The sequence below is a fragment of the Gobio gobio genome (genome assembly GCF_949357685.1).
Source record: "Gobio gobio genome assembly, chromosome: 9".
Classification (NCBI taxonomy): Eukaryota; Metazoa; Chordata; class Actinopteri; order Cypriniformes; family Gobionidae; genus Gobio; species Gobio gobio.
In genome coordinates this window covers 5,800,427-5,825,714 of record NC_137115.1, presented here as the reverse complement: position 1 = coordinate 5,825,714, position 25,288 = coordinate 5,800,427, and the positions used below count along the sequence as shown (strand labels likewise).

Sequence of the window (25,288 nt, the reverse complement as noted above, 5' to 3'; positions counted from 1 at the left end):
TGCCTGAGTTTCTTATATTAGTTTCCATATTTCCTAAATTATACACCTGTTCTGTTTTCCATTGTTTATTTAAGCCTTCAGTTCATTCAGTTCTTTGTTCGGTCTCGTTAACGTTTATCTGTAGTGGTTTCACTATTTCTCCTTCGTTTGCCCCTGTAGTTTCCTGATAATTTGTAATTAAAGATTATTCTTTGTATTCTCTATCATCATGCACTTATTGCAGCGCCGTGACAGCATGGTAAGCTGCGGAGGGGAGAGGGAAGTTGGGAGACTGACAACACGACAACGGCTATTGATTGATTCAGTTGTAAGGGGAAACAGGTCGATTTGGCTCAAAGGGAATTATTCATTAATTTATAGGGAACTTTGAAAGAATCACTACTTTACAGCCAAGCAAATGACTCATCCCTGTAACTATCAGCTCTGCAGCGGATATTAATATCCAAACTAGTGAAAACACTATTTATTAGCACAGTAACTAGTGCATCTCCAAAACTGCAGGTCTTGTGGGGTGTTCCTGGTCTGCAGTGGTCAGAAACTATCAAAAGTGGTCCAAGGAAGGAACAGTGGCGACAGGGTCATGGGCGGCCAAGGCTCATTGATGCACGTGGAGAGCGAAGGCTGGCCCATGTGGTCCAATCAAACAGACGAGCTACTGGAGCTCAAACTGCTCAAGAAGTTAATGCTGGTTGTGATAGAAAGGTGTCAGAATACACAGTGCATCTCAGTTTGTTGCGTATGGGGCTGCAGAGCCGCTGACCAGTCAGGGTGCCCATGCTGACCGCTGTCCACCATTGAAAGCGCCAACAGAGGCACGTGAGCATCAGACCTGGACCACGGAGCAATGGAAGAAGGTGGCCTGGTCTGATGATTAACGTTTTATTTTACATCAGGTGTATGGCCAGGTGCGTGGCTTACCTGGGAAACACATGGCACCAGGATGCACTATGCGGAGGCAGTGTGATGCTTTGTGCAATGTTCTGCTGGGAAACCTTCGGTCCTGCCATCCATGTGGAAGTTACTTTGACACGTACCACCTACCTAAGCATTGTTGCAGACCATGTACACCCTTTCATGGAAACCGTATTCCCTGGTGGCTGTGGCCAATGCAAAAATGGTTTGAAGAGCACAACAACGAGTTTGAGGTGTTGACTTGGCCTCCACATTCCCCAGATCTCAATCCAATCGAGCATCTGTGGGATGTGCTGAACAAAACAAGTCTGATCCATGGAGGCCCCACCTCACAACTTGCAGGACTTAAAGGATCTATTGCTAACATATTGGTGCCAGATAACACAGGGGTCTAGTGGAGTCCATGCCTCAATGGGTCAGGGATGTTTTGGCAGCAAAAGGGGGACCAACACAATAATAGGTCATAATGTTATGCCTGATCGGTGTAGTTATAACAATGACATGAATTATGTGTGATCTTAGCATATATATATATATATATATATATATATATACATACACTCTCCTAAAGGATTATTAGGAACACCATACTAATACTGTGTTTGACCCCCTTTCGCCTTCAGAACTGCCTTAATTCTACGTGGCATTGATTCAACAAGGTGCTGAAAGCATTCTTTAGAATTGTTGGCCCATATTGATAGGAGAGCATCTTGCAGTTGATGGAGATTTGTGGGATGCACATCCAGGGCACGAAGCTCCCGTTCCACCACATCCCAAAGATGTTCTATTGGGTTGAGATCTGGTGACTGTGGGGGCCATTTTAGTACAGTGAACTCATTGTCATGTTCAAGAAACCAATTTGAAATGATTCGAGCTTTGTGACATGGTGCATTATCCTGCTGGAAGTAGCCATCAGAGGATGGGTACATGGTGGTCATAAAGGTATGGACATGGTCAGAAACAATGCTCAGGTAGGCCGTGGCATTTAAACGATGCCCAATTGGCACTAAGGGGCCTAAAGTGTGCCAAGAAAACATCCCCCACACCATTACACCACCACTACCTTACCACAGTGGTAACAAGGCATGATGGATCCAAGTTCTCATTCTGTTTACGCCAAATTCTGACTCTACCATCTGAATGTCTCAACAGAAATAGAGATTCATCAGACTAGGCAACATTTTTCCAGTCTTCAACTGTCCAATTTTGGTGAGCTCGTGCAAATTGTAGCCTCTTTTTCCTATTTGTAGTGGAGATGAGTGGTACCCGGTGGGGTCTTCTGCTGTTGTAGCCCATCCGCCTCAAGGTTGTGCGTGTTGTGGCTTCACAAATGCTTTGCTGCATACCTCGGTTGTAACGAGTGGTTATTTCAGTCAAAGTTGCTCTTCTATCAGCTTGAATCAGTCGGCCCATTCTCCTCTGACCTCTAGCATCAACAAGACATTTTTGCCTACAGGACTGTCGCATACTGGATGTTTTTCCCTTTTCACACCATTCTTTGTAAACCCTAGAAATGGTTGTGCGTGAAAATCCCAGTAACTGAGCAGATTGTGAAATACTCAGACCGGCCTGTCTGGCACCAGTAACCATGCCACGCTCAAAATTGCTTAAATCACCTTTCTTTCCCATTCTGACATTCAGTTTGGAGTTCAGGAGATTGTCTTGACCAGGACCACACCCCTAAATGCATTGAAGCAACTGCCATGTGATTGGTTGATTAGATAATTGCATTAATGGGAAATTGTACAGGTGTTCCTAATAATCCTTTAGGTGAGTGTATATATATATGTTGTAGACATGATATATTATGCAGTTGAACAATATTTGATTATAAGTCCATATGGATGCATTTGATATGTAAAGTCTCAGTCTCTGTGGATTTTAAGAGATTTCAGCCTAAAACGTCACTATTTAAGAAGAAGAAGGTCTCTTTTAAGCCTACAATTTCTATAAGCTGTTTGATTGACCGGTTACACTTACAGTTTGGATGAATCGCATTTGTGTCGAAGACTCAGGATCAATTGAAGAGAACTAAAGTCATGCAGATGAAATTCTCACAAAGCAAATACAAACACTAATTTTGAACCTTTATACTGCATCTCTCACTTATTGTATCATGTGATCTCACTCTTTGAAGGAAATAAGTGCATGCTGTAGTAAATAATAAAGCAAGATGTCTTTTCATAGGATAAAGACATGCAGTCTCATGAATAATTACAAGACACCGATAAGTCATAGAAGTACTAAAGTACAAGAAAACGTCAAATTAAAATTAACTAGTTTGGTTGGATTCGCAAAACATAGACCCCTTTGGCTGAAACACAAATAAGATATTCATAAGATAACTTATTATTATCCAATGGAAAGTGATTAAACATGCAGCAACATCTCATAGTTTGATATGGAAATTATATGGATGACCTTATATCCAGGGGCCTCCAAACTGCATGCATATATTCTCTAATGGTGTGTTATAGGTCTACAGTCTGCAGTTAATGTGTGCTTTTGGTCAAAGTAAATTTGAAATCCAATTATCAGGCAAAGTAATTTTTTTCAACAGAAAGGAGGGAGAAAGATACAAAACATCCTGTATTTGCTCATTTGTATAACTGAGAGTTTTCACATTTAAACCCTCTTAACTCAGACCAATTTAAGCAACTAAAACTGAACTGAAGATGCATGATGCATGGTCCATGGCCCTAAAAGTGAGCTCAGATCTCTTTAAAAAAAAAATCATTTTAGTTGTAAAGTCTGTGTGACCCCCCCGAAGCCATGTTTAGATCCAGTGTCTATTTTAGTGCCAATTACTGCATTTTGCCTTTGCAGGCGAATGCATTGTATGTTTAATTTCCTGATTTTAATTTTAATGCCATGGCAACTTCTGAATGTTTTCAGTTATCCAATAACAATGCATCTTAAATACATTTTGGATTTTAATGTAGTCAAGTGCTGATTTTGATCTGATCAAGTATAAAGGGATCCTACGAATTTAGGTATTGGTTTTTCAAACACAAGAACAGAAAATGAATTGAAAACATCTCTGAAAACACAGTGATGTGTGGGCTACATTTGTACTTTGAACCCAGTATCTTACCTGAGATTAAATCTCCTGGGGTTCCCAAAAAATACTTCCTTAGTGCTTTTGCACAATTTACATTTTCTCAATACTCCTTACCAAATTTATTAAAAGGCTCATGCAATTTCAGATGTCGCAAAAGAGGTGGGTGTACTTCATGTTTTGAATGTATTACTTGTAAAAGTCAGATTAAGTCAGTAACTGTAATATAATTACAGGAATTTCAGATCATTCTCAACCATTCATTGCATACAATTTAAACTTGAAATATCCATCCCAGAGGTCTTATCAGCTCAACTAATCATTTTGAAATGAACAAATGAAACATAACTGTAATTTTGTTCAACTCTAAATCAAAACCCTTTCATATCCCAGGTCTCTCTTGTAAAAGAGATATTAATCTCAATGAGACTTCCTGGTAAAATAAAGGTAAATAAATAATAATATCAAATTATTAAGATCTATTTTAAGTACTTTTCTTGTTTGTATTATGCTAATGAACCTTCTCCTGAAAGCATTTACAACTCATAACCCAGTCTACAGGATCAGAATCAGAGTAAAACTACAGCAGGTTCATTTGTCTATCTGTCCAACTATTAACAAGGCTACACAACTGAACCGCCAAAATCTGAATGTTAATATTGATGGTGATGCAGAGTTTGAGAGAGCGCATATGAATCCAGTTCAGAGTGTATAAGACGAACAACCTCTAAATGAGGAAAAAAAGAGGGAAAAACATTGCTACATGCAAATTATAAAATGCAAGAACCATTTAGGGAATATAGAAAACATATTAGGCTTAATATTTATTTAATTTCTGGATTGAAATGCACTTTCATTTACATGGGATGGGAAGGTTTACTTGTTAACAGATTTGATATGATCCATTTGCCTTTTGATTTATATAGACTTTGAAATATTTTGATAACTTCACACACACACGCACACATACACGTAAGCAAACACACAGAGGTTTTGAAAAAAGAAATCAAGCACAAATACTCTTTTTGAAATGATTTTCAATTTTCTTTCAGAAATATACAGAGCCAAAGCATCAGAAGATCACAGACCATTACAGGTAAAGTACATCTTTTTAATGCTTTTACTGATAGAGAGAGACACTGCAAGAAAATAGTAGTTAACCTTCTTTTATAACCCCAGCACATTACAGTATAATAACTTCAGAACTGCTGGATTGATTTTCTCGACCTCTGTGTACACACACCATCTTTGTTACGGCAGTAGCATGTCACTTAAAGACTAACGAGATAGTGTCTTGTGGAAATAAAATTATAAATAAAAATCAGATGTAAAAAGTGTTTGGGACATAGAAAAAAAAAACACAACTGACACAAACCATTCAGAGAGAGCTGCCCATCATTGAACATAATCCGCTCTCTTACGTACTGTACATTTTAGAGAGCACAAGTCATCGATGCAATGCCTCCGCAGTGATTACACAATAATATGCCTACGCAGCTTAGACTGTGACCATCCTCAAACAAAACTTGCTCTGGGATCGTCATAATGGAGAGGCCTATATAAAACAGTATCGTCGAGAGAGGGGAATTCATAACATCTCATCAGCCAGTAGCCCGCCTGGCTGTGCTGAAATGTCAGGGGAGAAATGTAAAACCCATAAATGTGGTCTGCTGTCTGCGACTGGCAATGACCCCGTCCTATCATTCAGAGTTGTATTTGTTCATCTGTTTGGTTTGGTTGGAAGTGCATGACCATCCGGTTCCTGAACCAGGCAAGACTTGCGGTCCAGTGGGAGAAGGGATTGAAACTCACCAGGGCTGGGCGATAAGAAAAGTACACAGGCTACAAAAGAGTACCGAGAGCAACTCAAACAGAACAACAGCCCTAATCCAATATTTGATTACAGGCGCCATGTTCATTCTAGCACATGCTAGCAGCTTCTTTACATGAATGGTGATCAGCTTGGGGAGATTTTTTTGCCATGTATCAACTATGATATAAATTATCACATATGTCCATTGTAAAGTGGAAGTGGCAGAAGGGATGGTACAGTAGCTGCCCATGATTCGAAGTATGTCTTGGATAAGGAGTAACTTTTTTTTGTCATTGGTCAGCATTAATGAATTTAATTACATTTAAAATTGTAGTATGTAGTTTCTTTGCATGCAGCTTCGCCAAACAGAATTGCAAAGTTTATGAATTTATGTTTCATCTGTTATTAGACAAACAAACAGGTAGCCACGCCCCCAACTAATGCCATTGCTAGAGAAATTAATTTTACATTGAGAAATGACACACTTCAGCTCCTTTCAAAGTTTGTACTTAAAACTGATATTAGTATGAATTGAGAATTATAGGATGCTTTGGTGTTTTTCATATTTGCAGGGTTTCCTCAAATATATCCTATGCTGAACCTGTTTTTCTTGTTATGCTCAGATTTAAAGTATTTAATTTCACTCACAAAGTGCAGTCTGTGTGTAAAAACCCTAAATCAAAATTCAGTGCACGTTGCGAGTTTGATTGTTGTGTGATGCAATATTTCTATAGGTCTGTATATTTTCATTTCACCTTGCGGGAAACATTTTGTGCCCAGCTATCAATAGAGAAAGATAGGCCAAGGTAAGTAATATATATAGATATTTCACTTCTCTGCCTATGGCTATAGCACTGGCATTGCCGTCAACTGAGAGGGAAAATCTAAATTAAAGATTGATCATTTGTACAGTATCAATAGTGTGGTTTGCTTTCTGCCCTTTACAAATCAAATTGACTAAAGAACAAAGCAAAATTACTGCAAATTTACACACAGAGAGCATAAGGGATTTATATACAGTGTAGGGAAGACTGAGCTGTATTATCAGCACTGAAACAGGCCTTTTCCTGTTTAAGCCCCACAATGGGCACCGATCCATTTGTAAAATTAGACTCATCCAACAGCACTCATGTATGAAAACCATTGAAATGCCACAAACATAATCATACGTTAAGTGCTTACAGCACCGACTGACTCAGCCTTACAGTGTTTCTTGTATTCGGGTTGAAGGGAGGAACTGCCAGGTCGGTACAAATCAAAACTCTTCCTCTGGGTCAAAATCAAGATCTTTGCATTTCAAGTGAGAGACGCCATAGTTCCTCCTCCTTGTTTATATGAGGGATCGCCTCTGGTCATATTTATCTTTATGAGCAAGGAGGAATGGGAGATAACTTGACGAGGAGATAAAAGAGTGGAGTGTCGAATGCTTTGATAAGCAAAACACACTGATATCGTTCATGCCCAATCTGCTTTGCAGTCATAGGGTAGTGTTGGAAAGGTTATTCAACTAAATGTAGATTCATAACCCAGGAAAACTTTGGCAGGGAGAGAGGTGTCGTATCAGCGGATGTAAGCACAGTTGGCGCACATAATGGGATGAGCTTCAACCTTATTATAAGGGGTCAGTGGCAATTTCATACAAGTATGCCACTTAATGTAACACCACATAGATAATGGCTGTGCTCTTGTCTAGTACTAGAAACATGCTGCCATAATTTTGAATTTTTTTTTCTTCTGAATATTGAATATTTCTCCCCAGTATAGCCAAAACGCCAAATGAATTAAGGAATAAAGCAGATGATTTAAGCAATTCTATGTATCCATTTTTTATCTCTTGGCAAAGCAAAGGGCAATATCATTGGAATTGTGGCTAAACTCTTTTGTGAAGAGCACTGTAAGATTTGTACTATCAAAACAGCCAGAAATACGTTTGTCTGGAGCTTCTACTCTTGCCTGAGGTTTAGTCACTATAATTGGCCAAATGTTTCTAGTTTCGAGCTTGCCATACACCACAGCATTGGCTTCTGTTTGCGTCCTTCTGCATGCAATGCTAGCTCAATTGCTGTTAGCTTGATTTCAATACGTTGAGTTGGGACTAAGAGTGATTTTTACCTTACAAGTGTTCGAGTGAAGTGCTTGAGTTATCAGTAGTGCCATAGGTTGCAATTTCAGTTCTGTAGACTAAAACATTGAAGAAGAAGAAGAAGAAGAAGAAGAAAAAAACAACAACACACATTTACATTAAGTATGAAAACTCACACTCCATTCAAAAAACATGTTCACAAATTGCTCACTTATAACAGTGAGAGTACTTAATGCGGTACAGTCCAATGACAGCCACATGCCGAGCAGACAGAAGATTCAAACTGGAGCAAAATGTGAAGTACTTGTGGTTCCCTTGTAAACTAAATTTGTGTTTTGCAAGAAACAAGCAATTTGAAAATATATCTAGCACATGTGTAACAAGCTCAGATGATTTTCTATGAATCGCAAGGAAGATTTTTAAGCGTTATAGCTTGACTTCACACAACAGGGACACAGGACATAGTGCATCTTTTTAAAATCCAAACATCACTGTTCCCATCATCGGCACATTATTCACACTAAACCAAATCAACCCTTGTATTTTAAAAAAGTGATGAAAAAAAACAAAACACTCTCAGCCTCAAATGTCCACAAACCTTAAATAGTCCTACTCAAGTAGACAAGATTACATCGTACTCTTAGTTCCCAGTGCAAGTCCAATGCATTTTTAAACCAAGTTGTTAAAACACTGAAAATAAAGAATGTTCAGAAAGAAAGAACAACAAAGTACACACATATATCTTCTCTCTGAATGGTAAACCGACAGCTCAGGGCCATTTTCTATCTGAGATTCTCACATTTGTATGTCAGACAGACTTATGTCAGAAGGGCAAGAATCCAAAGATTCTGACTGACATTAGTTGTTAATTCAGTTCATACATTTCTTCTTTTTTTTTCTTGTCCTTTTTAGATATTTTTTCTTTTGTTTTGCTAGCTGTGGTAGAGGCATTGAGAAATCTTACATACAACTTTGACAGTTGTGCTTGAATGTACAGGAGAAACAGAGCATTGTCCTCTAATGGTGAAGAGGATTGTCTGGACTACATAGATGTAAGGAGTGTAGTCTTCATTATCTCTCTTCAAAGACCTCACTTGAGCAATGTTGCTATGCATTCACCTTGGAGGTCATTCATTCAGAGCTATTTCAAAGTTACTGGAACTACAGCAAGGACACTGGTTCTGTTTCTTGTGTCTTTCTACATTGGCAAGTGACGTCACTGTGGCACACGTTGTTTGGAGAAAGTTTCTGGCCCAGACATTTAGGGCATTCGGAAGTCCATGAGCTCAAGTCAAGGATCTGAAAACGGTAAGGCTTTTCAGAGCTGTATATAAGATTTGGACTAATGAGGAAAATCCACATATATCAAAGAATGCTAAAAGCAAAACAAGTGGAGAATAAAATGAAACTGGTGCGCTAGATGTGCTTGGTTCCTGATTCTCATCTGGGGGGGATTCAATCCCCTTTGGCCAAACTCTTCACTGGACTCCTCTGTCTTCTGTCCATCTCCTGTAGTCCATCTCCTGTAGTCAGACGTGGGTCTGCATGCGTTTCTGCAGGGGCCGCGTGAGGTCTGAGTTCTGGGACGATGATTGAGAGTAATGGGATGAGGAGGAGGCTGAGGCCTTGCTGTCCTTGTCGAACTGCACATAGCCGTCCTGCTTGCTGTAACTGCTGACGCTGCTGTCGCACTGTGTGTCCAGGAAAGAGCTGGAGTCACTCATCGATCCTCGCTGGAATTCTCGCTCGCAAAGCTCGATGGAACTGCTGCCCATGCCCAGCACAAACCGCTGGCTGTAGTCGTACAGGCGGTTGGGTCCAGCACCCAAGGTAGAGTAGATGTTGGTGAAAGACATTCCTGTGGGAACCCGCTGTTTGCCGGTGGTGGCTGTGGCAGGGTCTCGCCGAAGCTCTGTGGTCTGGTTTCCTGCCAGCGTGGTTGGGGTGCCATGATGCTCCTTAAAGGTATTCACACTGTAGTATCCATTAGTGGGATCCTTTGAGGAACAAAGCATTAACAAACAAGTCATTGAATGTAATGAGTTCAAGTAAATGACTCTAATATCATGACAAGGTAACAGTAAAGAAATAGTTGTAAAGAGCTTTTACACTGACAGCGAAGCAATTCATTTTCAAGAGTTGCCATTATCTCACCAATTGACACTGAGCTCAACTTTATGCAAATAAGTATCAAAGCAATGCATACAGTTAAGTAGGAATGACTACTAGAAACCAAATGCACTTAGAGTTGGTAACCTTCAGCAATTGAATCACTGTCAATGTGAATGCCCCTTAAGTATGTTATGAAGCATTTTGAAGCCGATAATTATCTTAAACTCAAACATTTTTTACAGTATGTCAGCTTTTGGGAATGCCATCTCAATGATACTTGTATTGCTGTCAAACTTTCGAAGAGTCTTAATACTATTATGCCCTGTTACGTATACTGTACCCCTATTCAGTTGATCGGGAGGAGGTTAGCTTCATTTGTGTTTAAACGCTGAATTTTGGATTATGCTTTATTTCGATAGGCCACTTTAGACATTCTACTAACTATAAGTAACTTTGCAACTACATGTCAACATAGGTAGTTGCAAATTAATGGGAGTTAGGTGTCATGCAATTGCAAAGTTAATTGTAGCCAGTAAAATGTCTGTTGGGGAGTATCAAAAAAAAGTGTTAGCAGATATTAAGCAGACTAATACTCTAATGACTGCTAGTTGACATGTATGTACAAAGTTACTTATACTTATGTCTAAAGTGGTCTATTGAAATTAAGTGTTACTGTATTTTGTGATTTTTAAAGTCATCCAAACTTAACACGTCTGTGTTTTTCTCATGCAAATCTTGGCAAAAATATTGGAGCACATTATCTATTATTTTTTTGACTAACTCTCTGTTGTCCTCTGAGAAATTTAACCCTGTTTAAATAGGAATGTCTTTGATTGTGGTGTAATGTTTTTTAAAAAGGCCCCTTTTTACAATATGAAAAATAAGTTTCTGATGTCTCTAGAGTGTGTATGTGAAGTTTTAGCCCAAAATACCACACAGATAATTTTTTATAGCATGTTAAAATGGAAACATTTTGAGGGTGCCGTTTTTGTGTGTGCCTTTAAATGCAAATTAGCTGCTGCTCCCTGCCCCATTTCAAGAAGAGGGCGGAGCTTCAAGAGCTCTAGCAGCTCCGATTATCTCAAGCAGATGCACACTGAGAGATCCGAAACTGTTCAGCCTTTTATGTACAAACTGGAGTCAGACAATGATGGAGAGACTCAGGAAGAAGTGACAACATGAAGAATGCAACAGGACGTTGATGAATTTATGTAGCTGATGTGGAGTTAACTATCTTAAGTCATTGATTAGCATATTCTGTCATGATAATCTATAAATTGCTTATGTAGGAACTGTTGTAAAATGCCTACTGAGCCAGAAATGTGGTATGGTTTAGTTTAATTATGGTTGTAACTTATGTTGTCATCTTGCTTTTATGACATGCTATTGCATTTGTGTTTGTACTGTATTGCAATACATGTGAAAAGACGGATGCGACAGTTTGAGTAGACTCCAAAATTGTGCTCTACTACAACAGCCCTTCCTCTTCTCAACATGGCCTTTGTTGCGTGTTCCCGGGGCAGGGTTTATGTCAATTTTAGGGTTAGTGATGTCACTAACCCGAGAAGAAGCTCTTTGTAGTCCCTACTAGCCGTTTGTTGTAGTCCTAAAAGTGATTTCTGTAAAAGTAAATATCTCCCTATGCTATGAACTTTGCAGATGTTGTTTATGCTCAAACAGCAACATTACATACTAAATTAAAAAAAAGAAGATATTAACCACCCCTTTAAATGCTTCTCCTCATTTATTTTGACCTTCATCTAATGCCGTAAACTAAAGCTACATTTCTTGAGAATTGCTTGTGTGATGCATCTATTCTCTTTCTTTCTGTAGTGCCATCACTGCCGTTTCAGAGCATTTAAAAAGGCAAGAGACATGCATACTTAATAGAGGTAAGAAAAAGATGTTGGTATCAGTCACCGTAGCAAAGCGACCATCTTTAGCAGTGGCCTCAAAATATAATTACAGGCTAATTAGACACAACCTTGATGCACAAACTGGTTGTAAGTCTGTACTTTTCAGTTTTAATTGGACTACAGAATCATGGATTTTTAAATCTGTCATGGAAAGAAATAATCAAAGCGAAGGGACTTGATACCATGGCTGCCGTCGTTGTCGTGGTGCTATATCAGCACAGTTGCTAAGAAGCAAAACAGGCACCAAATGTGGACGTGGATGCCATTTTGAGCGGGTGCGCAGGCCAGATCCCACGGGGGAGAGACGATAATCACTGTTAGGTGACTTCTCTATGACAACGCGAGAAAGGCGTTGTCAGGCGCGGTTTTATCAGGCGACATGGATTGTGTGCACTCCATATCTGTGTGGAGCCGTCCCTGTTCACACTGCTATTTTACACACTCATCTACATGTAGGGAGGGAATCGATCCTTCTGGGAGCAGGTAGAGGAGGCCGTGAAACTTTAGGAACACTGCGTTTGCACACAGAGATAAATACAAACGAGAAAACAATCGCTATGCTACTTCTATCGAGAACTGCTGTCTGCTTAACCGTGGGATCGTATGTTAGTTGAACTGTAATTAGGATAGTTATTCTTTGTGCTCACACTAAATTCAGCTAAATTAGTATATGAACACTTAACATACTCAATGATCAGTGCAAACGCATAAAGGGTAATTATAATAGCTTATAAGACTTCAATCTCTATTTTTCCCCTTTCTTTTAAATATTGGTTTTGGCTGAACAACAATTTAAATATCAATCTTCTAAGCAATTACTTGGTATATAAACGACAAACTCTCATTATAAAACCTTAGCGTCTTATTTTTAATGCAATTACCACATTCCTTCAGTTTCACATTTAAAGCTGTTTTATTTTGCTCTGTGTGACTCTAAAGTGTTACCAGTGCACACACACAACAGACCCCTAGCAGAGCTCTTGTTTGAGTAAATGATGGAGAAAGACCTTAATGGCTTATTTATTTATAAATCAAATAAGTGTGTGTTTAACAAAAGTACATTAATTATCAGCAATTGTGTAGAGAAATGTAATTATCATTGCAGCTAAACAAGTATGAAATATTATTTATGTGTTTGAAGTGAAGACCTTTATTTGAGTGAAGACCTTTATTTGCACGAATGAGATCATCTTATCTATTTATTTGATCTATTTATGCACATACAGTCTTAAAAATAAAGGCTCCAAAAGGGTGTTTTCACAGTGATGCCATATATGTCAGGGTTCTGTCACTTCGGTCTGGTTTATTCTTGTTTGGTGACAGAGCATTGACACTCGTTCTTGTCAGTGTGAGTGTGTGGTTCTGAGTTCATTCAGGCCGAATAACTGAGTTTTCCCCTCCTCCGTTTAAAAAATAAATAAATCACGTCCACATTAAAACGCAAAACACGCTACGAAGCGCTGTCAAGAGCATGACAAATCAACAGGTGGCAATATAACCCTAACTGTAAAGCCATGTTGGCCAATCAGAGGCCTGGAAAAAGGTTATTGCCGGTTCCGGTTCTGACGCAACTCAGAAAGCCAAAATCTCCGGTTTCACCGTCCGCGGTTTTGAAAATACCCGTGTTCGTGTGGACAGGGCCTTAGTGTGTGGAGCGTGCCAGCACTTCAGGTCTAGTTTGGTTTGGTCTGTTAGGTTTCATTGTCTTAACCCTGCCCTTCTTGTTTCCGGATTATTGGTTTATTTGCCACTCCTGCTCTCCCTCATTACCTTCCCTGATTTCCTTCCCTATTTATTCTCGTTGTGTTTGCAGTCCTGTGCAAGTTTCCTGTCATTATTTACCTTCCGTGTCCTGCCCTACCTGATGCGGTCTACCTTGTCCAGTCCTGCCGGTCCTGGTTTCCCCACTGGGTAGTTTTTGTTTTGTTTTATTGTCAAATAAAATCCAATTTTCTCTGCATCCTGTCCTCACCTCCTCCCTTCAACAAACACCTCAACACCTCAAACCCTGACAAAATAAGAGCTATTTTTTGAGCTTACTTTTCAGTGAATAAACTCCTAAAAATAAAGGAACCTTTAACATCCATGGAACCTTTCTGCTCCACAAAAGATTATTTATAGTGGAAAAATATTATATCGATTTTTAAAATGTTCACACTAAGAACAACCTGGTTCTTTTAAAGGGGTGGTTGCATGCGATTCCACTTTTTTAACTTTAGTTAGTGTGTAATGTTGCTGCTTGAGCATAAACAGTATCTGCAAAGTTACAGCGCTGAAAGTTCAATGCAAACAGAGATATTGTCTTTTAAAGTTATGGCAGTTTATTGCCTACAAAAACGGCCGGTTTGGACTACAATAAGCTTCTTCCCGGATTGGTGACATCATAAACCCTTGCTATTAACATAAACACTGCCCCCGCGAACACGCAACAAAGTGGACGAGGCCACGGCGCAGTCATTACGAAAGAGAGAGAGCTGTTGCAGAACTACAAACTACATTTGGCCATCTAACCAATCTAAGACCATTGCGTTTTTCGGAGAGATAGAAGCATAGAAGCAGGAAGCAAACAAGCCATTCAAAGGACAGTGGAGACAGCGGTGTGGAATAAAGGTAAAATATAAGAAAAATAAGGCGTAAAAAAAAAAAAAAAGAATTAAGACAAGTTATACTGCACCCCATAAACACAACCAAGCCTAGAAAAAAAAACACGGAACCACCCCTTTAAGAACTGTTCACTGAAAGGTTCTTTTGGGAACCAAAAATTATTTGATAGCGTATAGCTGCATTATCCCATTATATTTAAGTTTTGTACTTAAAATATACATATTTTTTCTGTTAGTGTGAAGAATATTTAAGGGCTGGATTTACTAAACAAGGCAATTTAGTGAGAGACCGCAATCCCATAAAATGGAGTGGAAAGCTCTGTGTGTGATCTGACGACATGAAAATTAAAGAACACAGACGCAGCCGGATACTTTCCATAATGACCGAATTAGCATAGGGTCACAAACAAGCAGAGCCGCCGATAATCAGTTGCGGGTGATCTACTAACAACACATGCTCAAAATAGGTTAAGAAATAATTTTTGGGCGGTAAATAATTGCGCGAATACCAGTAAATTGACTAGCACAAACCTTAGTAAATCACCTTTTGTGATTAATTTAAATACTATCCTCCCATAAATTGTGTCTGAAAGGGAAACTCCCACAAATCCATATGCAATAAGGTCAGACGCAATAACTGTGTTCACGTCTTTTCAGCGCTATTTCTTCACTGCATGTGTTAAATCCTGACAGTATTTTTAACGCCAAGAGGCTTTGCGCTGGCGCAAGCTGTTAGTAAATCTGGCCCTAAAAATCTTAAGAACCTTTTGTGTAATGGAAAGGCTCCATGGATGCAAGTGTATATCTGTGGGGTGGCATATATCACACAACTTCTTTCTTTCTTATATCATTTCCTTCAAATCCCATGGAGACGTACCTTGATGTGCTGATACTCTTTCTCTTCTTCCTGAAGTACCTCAAGTTGCTTCAGAACGGACTCCTGCTGAAACTCTCCCCGTTCAATCTGTAGCAAACAACAGACCCATCCACACATTAATATCTGGGTTACTCTCTCCCTTCCCCTGCTGCTTTGGTACTCCAAAACGCTTACAAAATCCAAAAGAAAAGCTACTTCAACTGGGGTAATTTCCTATGAATATTCTTTATCATTAGCCATAATTTGCAATGCAACACCATCTTTGTGAGGTCAGGTGCCCTCACTTTTTGCCCAAATTCCTTGTCTCGCTTTGTCATAAGTTTTCAATTGTTAACCCAAACACAGCTCTGATTGTAGGCCTTGGAGGCTTGTGTGACAATGAGTTGAAATTTTCAAAGAAGGAGGCAGCATGTGTTTTGACAAAACTTCACCAAGGACTCCAGGAGAAAAGGACCACTTGATCACTGGCATCTCTATGGTTACATCTATACCCATGTCCTCCCAGGAAATGCAGGCTGGAGGCTAAATATAGGCATCCAGGCCAGCAGGGTTCTCACACTTATTCTGCATTATTCATGGGTTTGACGTTAGCAGTAGCGAGGGAGATAGGCGCTATTAGTGTTGGGGTGGGGATGATTAGCATTCATTAGCTAAGGATGTGACAGGGACTAGCATAATGAGCTAGTTTGTTGATTTGGGGGTGCTGATGGGGTAATGGCGAGCGGGATGTTTACTGTTCTAGTCTCGTTCAGAATGTGACTCACCATGAGCTGCTTCATGGCGGAGTGTTCCTCGTTTTCTCGGGCTGCGTTGTGATCTTTGTGTACAATTTCCACCCGAATGTCGTTCTTGGCTGATACCACACCTTTGAGGTCTGAGAGGAAAGTTACATATGTTACACCAGTCGTGCCATTAAGTGTAATGTACTGATGTGAAATATATAAAAAATGTAATCTACTCCATGCCACTTCACATTGTCATAATAAGAGTCCCTAAAAACAAATGCTGCCTTCAAGTCATATTTACGAACTCGGGACACATGCACGAGATGAACCGCAAGTTTTGACATTGGGGCATGTCAGTAACGATATATAAGAATTTATACATATATAGTTTTAAGAATTAGCCAATATTATATTATAATAAATGTTTACTAATTGATTATTATATTAATGTGACAATTCATTATGTAATTTATTAAAATACTTAGCTAAAGCAACAATTACACACCTAATGGTATGTGTTCTTCGTTTTGATGCACTAGCACCGAAATAGCTTCCTGATTTAGTCAGAAAGTGAATTAAATAGAGAGAAATGTTGGTCCCATCAGTTAAGTAAGCGAAGCGGAGGGGTTTTACATAATTCTGAAGGGATTTATTCTGCGATAACAACCGATTGGATGTACATTATCCCGCTTATTACACAGCTACTTGCCACATAAGTAAATAATTAGAGACGAAATGTTGACTTGAGTTTAAATATTTGATTAGGTCTTTAAATGCAAAGCTTCTGCAAAGAAAGCAGTTGCTAGCAAGCGGCACGTTCAAACTAGACAGACATTTAAGGGATACGGTACAGTTATACCAGTTATTACACAGTATTTCACCACATAAATAATTATGGGGATATGAGATATTGATTTGAGATTAAACTGTTTTAAAATCGTATAATCTATTATGTATTAATCTTTGATAATGTTTGTTGATAAAAATACTGTTCATTGTTAGATCATGTTAACTTATGTACTTTGAATAATATAACATATACAACTTTTGAGTCACACTTTAGTTTAGGGTCCAAATCTCACTATTAACTAACTATTACTTTTGCCTCAATTAACTCCTGATTAAGGTAGTTGTTAAGTTTAGGTATTGGGTGATTTAAGGGATGCAGAATGAGGCATTAATATGTGCTTTATAAGTACTAATAAACAGCCAATATCCTAGTAATATGCATCATAATAAGCAACTATTTAATAATGAGAATTGGACCCTGAACTAAAGTGTTACCAAATTTTAATTTAATAATGTATGAGTAAATTTGAAATTAACATTAACTTAAAATTAATAAATGCTTTATAATTATTTTTCATTATAATTTGTAACCTAATGCAGTTAACTAATGGACGCTTATTATAGAGTGTAAACTGGAATATTGCCCATTTTATTCCAACTAATGTTTATAAAATCGAAATCTTGAGTAGGAGGACTTGAAGGCAGCATAACACCACAGAACTAAGATAAGAGGAACCCTTAGATACATCACATTAAAATCACACAGCTCATCTTGACGCATTGAAGAACAATGTTTACAGATAATTGGTGACGGTCAGGTAACAGGTCTTACTTTCTGTCTTAATTTTGCTTGCAAGTTCTCTCTGCTGAGCACAGATGGAGGTTGGAAGTGTAGGCATAACCAGGTGAGCGTCTTCTGTGGCATACAACAACAACATGCTCAACGCTAGGAATGCCACCAACAATCGTAAACTGCAAGCTCATTTTTTTCGCTGTCTGACGCTAACCTGTACATGGATGCGCTGTTTTCTCTTTTGATCATGTGAGAGGATGGACGCGGTAAAAGGAAAACAAAAAAGAGACACATAGATAAGGGTGGGCGGTATGACAAAAGCCTCATGAGTAATAGAATATTTGTTTGTTTTTAAACACTCAAGAAAGAAAAAAGCGTTTTACTGCCACATACAGTTTTTTAAGATTTTGAGAATAAAAAACAAACATTATGAAAATAAAATCATAATGTTTTGATAATCATGATGTAAAATTAGGAGATTTAGGTAGCAACATTTTATTACGAGAATAAAGCTATAGCATTACGAATAACATTCATGACGTGTTACCCTGGACCATAAAAGCATTCATAAGGGTAAATTTTTTAATCAATACGTTTTTCATTGATGCATGGTTTGCTAAGATAGGGCGATATTTGGCTGAGATACAACTATTTGAAAATCTGGAATATGAGGGTGCAAAAATATATAAATATTGAGAAATTTACCTTTAAAATTGTCCAATTGAAGTCTTTAGCAATGCATAGTACTAATATTTTTGATGTGTTTACGTTAGGAAATTTACTAAATATCTTCATGCAACAGGATCTTTACTTAATATCCTAACGATTTTTAGCAAAACAATGTTTTTATAATTTTGACCCATACAATGTATTTTTGGCTATTGCGACTTATGACTGGATTTGTGGTCCAGGGTCACATATTACACCTTTAGGGCCAGATTTACTAACAGCTTGCTCCAGTGCAAACCCACTTTTGACATAAAAAAACCTACTGTGATGATTTACTAAAGACACACAGTGAATAATTAGCTCTTAAAAGACGTTGAGAGTTATTTTTGTGGTTGTCCACAAATTTTATTTGTGACGCCTCCCATCGGCGCTTTTATGGGATTGCGCTCTCGCACTAATTTGCCCCGTTTAGTAAATCTGGCCCTTAATCTCCTAATTTTACAAGTGAAATGCACAAAATTGCAGCCATAAATAACAACAAACTTAGAATAGTAATGCATAAAAACGTATGGCTGAAGCCGATTGTAAAATAGCCGATGTATGTACACTTCAGTTAAATATTTCAATTAATGCATCAAGTTGCAATGTTTCAAGATCAACATGTTAAACCTTACCAAAAACACACCAAAGCATTATAGTGAAAGACGTTGTCTACATTGGAAGAATACTACAGTTTTCTACTTTTTTTGAACCACGGTTTCAGAAGCATTGCAGAGTTTTAACCGGCTGATGCATGTCTGGTCTATACCGTCATACCACCCGACCCTACACAAACACTCAACAAAAAGGAAGATATAGAAATAAAGGCTGGGTTTCTGTGAAGTGACATGAACACCCTAACAACCTGCTCTTTGTCTGACTGAGGAGCACTTAGCGCACTCTGGTGATGGACATGCAGGAAGGTAATTGGCTGAGAGGTACATACTTCTCTGAGAACGTGTACAGCAGAACGCTCCAATGGTTCCCATGAGGACGATGAAAGCAACGAAAGCGCCAACTGCCACGCCAATGATCACAGCAACAGGGAGGGATTCTGTTGGAAAACAAAACGGAGCGTTCTACAATAACACAGCATGGGCAGGACCGGTGGTTCCAGCATTTACAGCTGCTCAACGCAGCCGCCACCTCTCACTCCTGAACATATTTCAAGAGCCGCACCAGCACGGAACAAATGAGAATCGAACATTGTGTCAAAGAGGCATTCGCACATTTAAAGCGTCTGTTCAAAGCAACTTGCACAGGCAATTAACACCACCATCACCTTCTGGAGAAAGCACAGGTATCTTAATTTCAAATGAAAACCAGGCGTAACAATTTGCAGACATGCCAATTATCGCATATGTTTAGCACGCATGCACTTAACATGTCTTGAATATGAAACCTGCGTCAGTTTTTTTGCTCACCTTGGATCATTTACATACTTTGATAGGATGTGGGTGTAATGTGAATCCAACAATCCCATGAGTGTTCGAGAAGCTGTGGCTAATTAGAGGCAACTCAACTGTTTTATTTGTGCTCTTGTTGGTATATTTAAACCGAATGTAAACCAGATTTCACGGCCAAATGATAATGAGAGTCAACACAAAGTTAATTACTGGCTCCCAGTAAACTAAGCATTATGACCCTTGCGTACTAGCAAATGTCCCTATTTAATGTCTGTATTACTGTATGCAAATATTATGAACTCAGAAATGTATTTTTCAATAAAAAAAGTTTGTCACACAAAGATATCTTATGCTTCGGAAAAGTTTTATAATGCTGCTCTTTCTTTTTTTGCAAATGCATGCTTTTTCATACCCACTCATTGTAATTTCATGGAAAACAGCGACCAGCACATTATGTCAAATTTTTTCTACATTCCACAGGAGAACAAAAAAAAATCACAAGGGTTTGAAATGAGCAGGAGATGACCAAAGTCACATTTTTGAGGAATCTAATCCATTAAAGTGCCATATTTGCTCTTTTAAAGGTTCCTTATTTTGTTTTGGAGTCTCGTACAATAGGTTTACATGCATCCAGGTTCCACACTTTAGTTTTCTCTTAATATACATAGTACATCACTTAATTTCCCAAAGGCTGCGTTTACGTTGCAAGTCTTAATGCACAGATCCGATCTTTTGACCAAATCCGATTTTTTTTTTTATACATTTATTGGACATGAGTGGTTACCGATATCTGTGTTTACATTAATACCCGCCCAATGTGAGTCGGCGATTGCTTTCCTGTGCACATGGTAGACCCTCTGCTTTTAAATGGCCGTATTATTCAAATTATTTATATAATTCATGTTGGCTAGAGATAGAGAGAGAGAGAGAGAGAGAGAGAGAGAGGGAGAGAGAGCATGAGTGAATAGCCTTAATATAGAAGCTTGTTGGTTTAATTACAGTGAAGTTATCATTGCTGAGAAATATAATGTAGCTTTCAGTACACTCTAAAAAAAATGCCACCAAAAATGGTTCTTAGCTCGTAATCATAGGGGAACCTTTTTAAGTGCTATAAAGCACCAATATTGGTTCTTCAGAGGTTCTTCACCGGTTCTTTGACTAAGGTGCTATATAGCACCGCTAACTATGGTGCTATATAGCACCGCTACCATATACAGAACATGTTAAGATATGGTGCTATATAGCACCAAAAGTGGTTCCTCTATGATTACGACGAAGAACCATTTTTGGTGCCATATAGAACCTTTTTTTTTTTTGAGTGTAGTGAAACTGTTTTATTTACAGGGTTCCCACTCTTTCATGAACACCAGATTCAAGGACTTTCAAGGACTTTTTCAAGCACCATTCATTTTATTTCAAGCACCTATCAGATTCATAACCCAGCATATGTAGCATCACGAAAGACCTCTTAAAGTAGATTACTTAAAGGAACACGTCGACTTTTTGGGACTTAAAGGGGGGGTGAAACACTCATTTTCAGTCAATATCATGTCAATCTTGAGTACCTATAGAGTAGTATTGCATCTTTCATATCTCCGAAAAGTCTTTAGTTTTATTATATTTATAAAAGAAAGATACGCTGTACCGAGTCTTTCTGAAAAAAGCCGAGCGGCTGGGGGCGTATCGTTTGGGCAGAGCTAAAGAATGACGAGCGCGCTGACTGAGCTATGCATGTTTACAAAGAAAAACAATGGAATCGATAGCTAACAACACAAAGACATTTGAAGCATTTTTACTCACCACCTGCTACCAACACACGACTGTGAACCTTAATCGCTGGGATTGCTCCATCTTTCAGCATTAGGCGAGCTACAAATCCGGAGTTGAACTGTACCTTGTTTATAAACCATTGTCGCTGAAATTCAGGGAACAAACTAGGGGTGACCCCGAATAGTCGAAGATTCGATGCATCGATATCCGGAGCCTGATTCGACCACCGATCTCAAAGTCGAATCTTTGCGGGTGTTATGAAACGAGGATCATACCATTTTGGCAATATGGGGGTGCTCAATGTCTAATTTCACACATAACTACTGGTTTTGTACGATTATATAAAGTTATATACAGCCTTTAATTATGATGATGCTGTAAAAGAAAAAAAAAACGTGAAAAGAAAGAAGCGTTCAATAAATATCGTGAAAAGAAAGAAGCGTTCAATAAATATCGTGTGTGTGTGTGTGTGTGTGTGTGTGTAAATCCAACCACCCCTGTGACAGATTTTAAGTTTCACTTTCCCTGATCCGTTACAGACGAGGCGCATCTTGGCGGCAGGGAATACTTAACAATGCCTGGAATAAGAAACTCTAAAGTGTGGATGCACTTTTGAAATGGCAAAAGATGATCCAAAAAAAGTTAAATGCAGTTGTGCCAACAGCTCATGTCCTAGCACTCATCAACAACAAACATGGCTTTCCACTTAAAACGGGCAAGTTTAAGAGCGCACTACAGCCGGCCAACGTTAACAAGTTGGTTTTCCCCGCACACAATTCGAAAAGACTCAAACGCACACAAGCTGAGTGAAAGAATGGATTTTTTTCGATCGGGTACAAGTGTTTTCAAACATTTAAGCCGTTTCTAATTTTAATTTGCTGTGAACATGTTTAGCTAAAAAAAAAAAGCCAGTTTAGCGTTTATTGTTGTTTCGGCAGTTAAAAAGAGAAATTTCACAATTCTGGCAAAACTTTAGTTGTTTTAATAATTTATTTATTTTTATTTTATTTATTGATCACTCAGGGTTACTTAATTTAACTGTGGCTTGTGTTTTTTTATATTATGTTCCCCTGCACTTTGGCATTTTGCACACATGTATTATGCTCCCTGTGACTTGATTCTGACTTCTGACTTGATTTCGTTTTTATTTATTTTTTATTATTAGAAATGTATATTCTGTTCTAATTTAATTCTGTAAATTAATGATTTTTATTGTTTTTCGTTGTCTCGATGTTCCGCTGCACTGAAAGCATGCTGGCACAGCAATTTTGCCGATTTAATTTAATTTCGCAAAATGTGAAATGCAAATCCTGTCTGCAGTCGGTGTGTTCTTTTCCTCTATAGGCAGGTTGTTGTTTTTTTTGTTTATTTATCAAAATGTGCTTTTATATATTTGTGCGATGTTTTGTATTTCGATCGCGGCTTTAAAATATTATGAGAAAACATTTTACAAATGTTTATCCACCACATTACCTTTTATTTAAACCTAAATAAGAAAGCCATTTGTCAGTTCGTCTGTCAGTTGGCAGGCAGTTTTGGTCGCTTTATTAAAAGGTGTTGCTGTGTGGAATGTGTAAAATAAAATAAAAATAGTTTTACCCGCCTGCTGACTGTCGTGCCCCTCCCAACCCATTCACACACACATAGATGATCCAACACGATCTCATGACAATGCGTATCAATAGTACAAGTGTGCAATCTCGTGGAATATACGCCTGAATGAGTTTTGGCGTGCATATGCTACGCAGTTTTTCGCGTGCATATGATACGCATTTTATGGCTTGTATATGACACGCTTTTGGGTAGGGTGAGGGTAGGGGGTGGGGGGTTCGCACTTATAATATGCCATAAAGTGCGTATCATATGAACGCGGAAAACGCCGTACCATGCACGCCAAAACTCATTTTGCCGTACATTCCACGAGATTGCACACTCTTATTATTTATACGCATTTTCGTGAGATCGGGCTCGATGATTCGACTATCGGTCGACTATAGAAAGATTCGACAATTCTGATTCGAATATGTAAATCATTAGTCGGGGACACCCCTAGAACAAACAAACACTTGCACAACTCCGTTGCTGCTCCGGAAAAACATGATTGTCTTGCCAGGACAACCAAAAACACACATCTTTTGGAGACGTTGATTTCGTGAAGTCCTGTGACTGCAGCGCAGCCGGCTTCCCTAAAGCGCTTGCTCTCTCGCTCTAGTTGCGCGCCCGTACGGCCCGTACAAGGACATTCCGCCCCATATACCCATACTCGAAAAAATTTCCGAAACTTATGAGAAACCGGAAGGAGTATTTTTGGCACAGAGATACTCCACCAAATGTCCAACTTTTTTTTTGTGAAACTTTGTCCATGTTTAGGATGGGAATCCAAGTCTTTAACAGTGTAAAAAGCTGAGTATGCATGAAACAGCATCCCCCCCCCCCTCCCCCTCAAGCTTATTCACCGTATCCCCCTGAGTTAGATAAGTCCAAACATACCATTCTCATCTCCGTGTCTGGTTGTGTTTCAACTCTGTCTGACGCACCCACCGCTAGCCTAGCTTAGCACAAAGACTGGCGGTAAACGGCTCCAGCTAGCCTGAAGCTCAATAAGCAACATTTTCCTCCATGTTGTGATGTGTATAGTTACATCGTGTACTAAGGCAGACGGAAAATTAAAAGTTGTGATTTTCTAGGCCGACATGGCAAGGAACTATACGCTCATTCCTGCGTAATGATCAAGGAACTTTGAGCCGTACCATGGGTGCAGCGGCGCAATGAGATCACAGCGCATGAAAATTGTCCCAAGCGCTCTCTCTGTACAAGCAGGTTGTCACGTTGGTTATGTTGACAGAAGTTAGCCGATTGTCAGGCGCTCTGTAATATCACTGCTCCGCTGCACTCATGGTATGGCAGCAAAGTTCCTTGATTATTATGTAGGAATGAGAGAATAGTTCCTACTTCGTAGGCTAGCCATAATCACAACTTTTCATTTTCAGCAAGTGTATACTGCTCTACATCGGTTCAAGTTTTTTTTCCCCTGCTACCCCTCCACCCCCCGAACATAAGCAACGTTTTGTTCTGTCTTTGATAGCACATATATTGTAGGAAATTTTTTTTAAATAACATCATTCTAAACAAAATTTATTTCAAATTTAATTCAAGCACTTTCAAGGACCTATATTTGTTTTCAAGTACTTTCCAGGCCTTGAATCCATGTGTCTGAAATTCAAGTACTTTCAAGTACTTTCAAAAAGCGTGGGAACCCTGTATTTATAAAACTCACGGGACAGAAGTTGAAAACCAGCTCCTGAATGTTTGTGTGCGCAATTTCTTTCCGGCAGCGGCTATTTGCACTAAGTGAAAATAACATATTTTCTTAGCGATAGATGATATTTACACTAAGTGCAAATAGCTGTAGATGCCATTTACTAAGTAAAATTGCATACTAAGTGAAAATAGTGATATATTATATTTACACCATGTTAAAGTAGCAATTCCTTGCAATATGTGTAAATAGTAATTACATGCAATTTTTACTTTATTTTGACAGATGCATACTATTTGCACCTCAGTATTGCTGTACATTAACAGGATGCAATAATAATATAGAGTTTAAATGATTATATTCATTAAAATTATTAAATGGATGCCGCCTTAATGGGACAATAAACACACCTACCCCTTATCCTGCCCAATAAATGCTTATATTATTATTAAACATTCCCTTTA

At 38.7% G+C, this 25,288-nt stretch overlaps 1 protein-coding gene across 8 annotated transcripts in view; it reads right to left on the bottom strand.

Moving 5' to 3' along the window:
* Window positions 1–7,517: 7,517 nt before the first annotated feature.
* The window catches only part of kirrel3b (kirre like nephrin family adhesion molecule 3b), a 282,241-nt gene continuing 264,470 nt past the window's right edge, over window positions 7,518–25,288 (bottom strand). For 2 of the 8 annotated variants that reach the window (XM_079826192.1, XM_079826194.1), the window contains exons 12-17: window positions 19,336–19,443; window positions 17,896–17,919; window positions 17,721–17,801; window positions 16,139–16,248; window positions 15,375–15,461; window positions 7,520–9,863 (exon numbers count right to left, since the gene is read on the bottom strand). In XM_079826192.1, the coding sequence (XP_079682318.1) occupies window positions 9,396–9,863; window positions 15,375–15,461; window positions 16,139–16,248; window positions 17,721–17,801; window positions 17,896–17,919; window positions 19,336–19,443 (878 nt within the window). In that variant the 3' untranslated portion in view covers window positions 7,520–9,395. Of the gene's footprint in view, window positions 9,864–15,374; window positions 15,462–16,138; window positions 16,249–17,720; window positions 17,805–17,895; window positions 17,920–19,335; window positions 19,444–25,288 lie in introns of all 8 variants that reach the window. The other 6 variants (XM_079826197.1, XM_079826198.1, XM_079826193.1 and 3 more) reach the window with 5 other exon arrangements.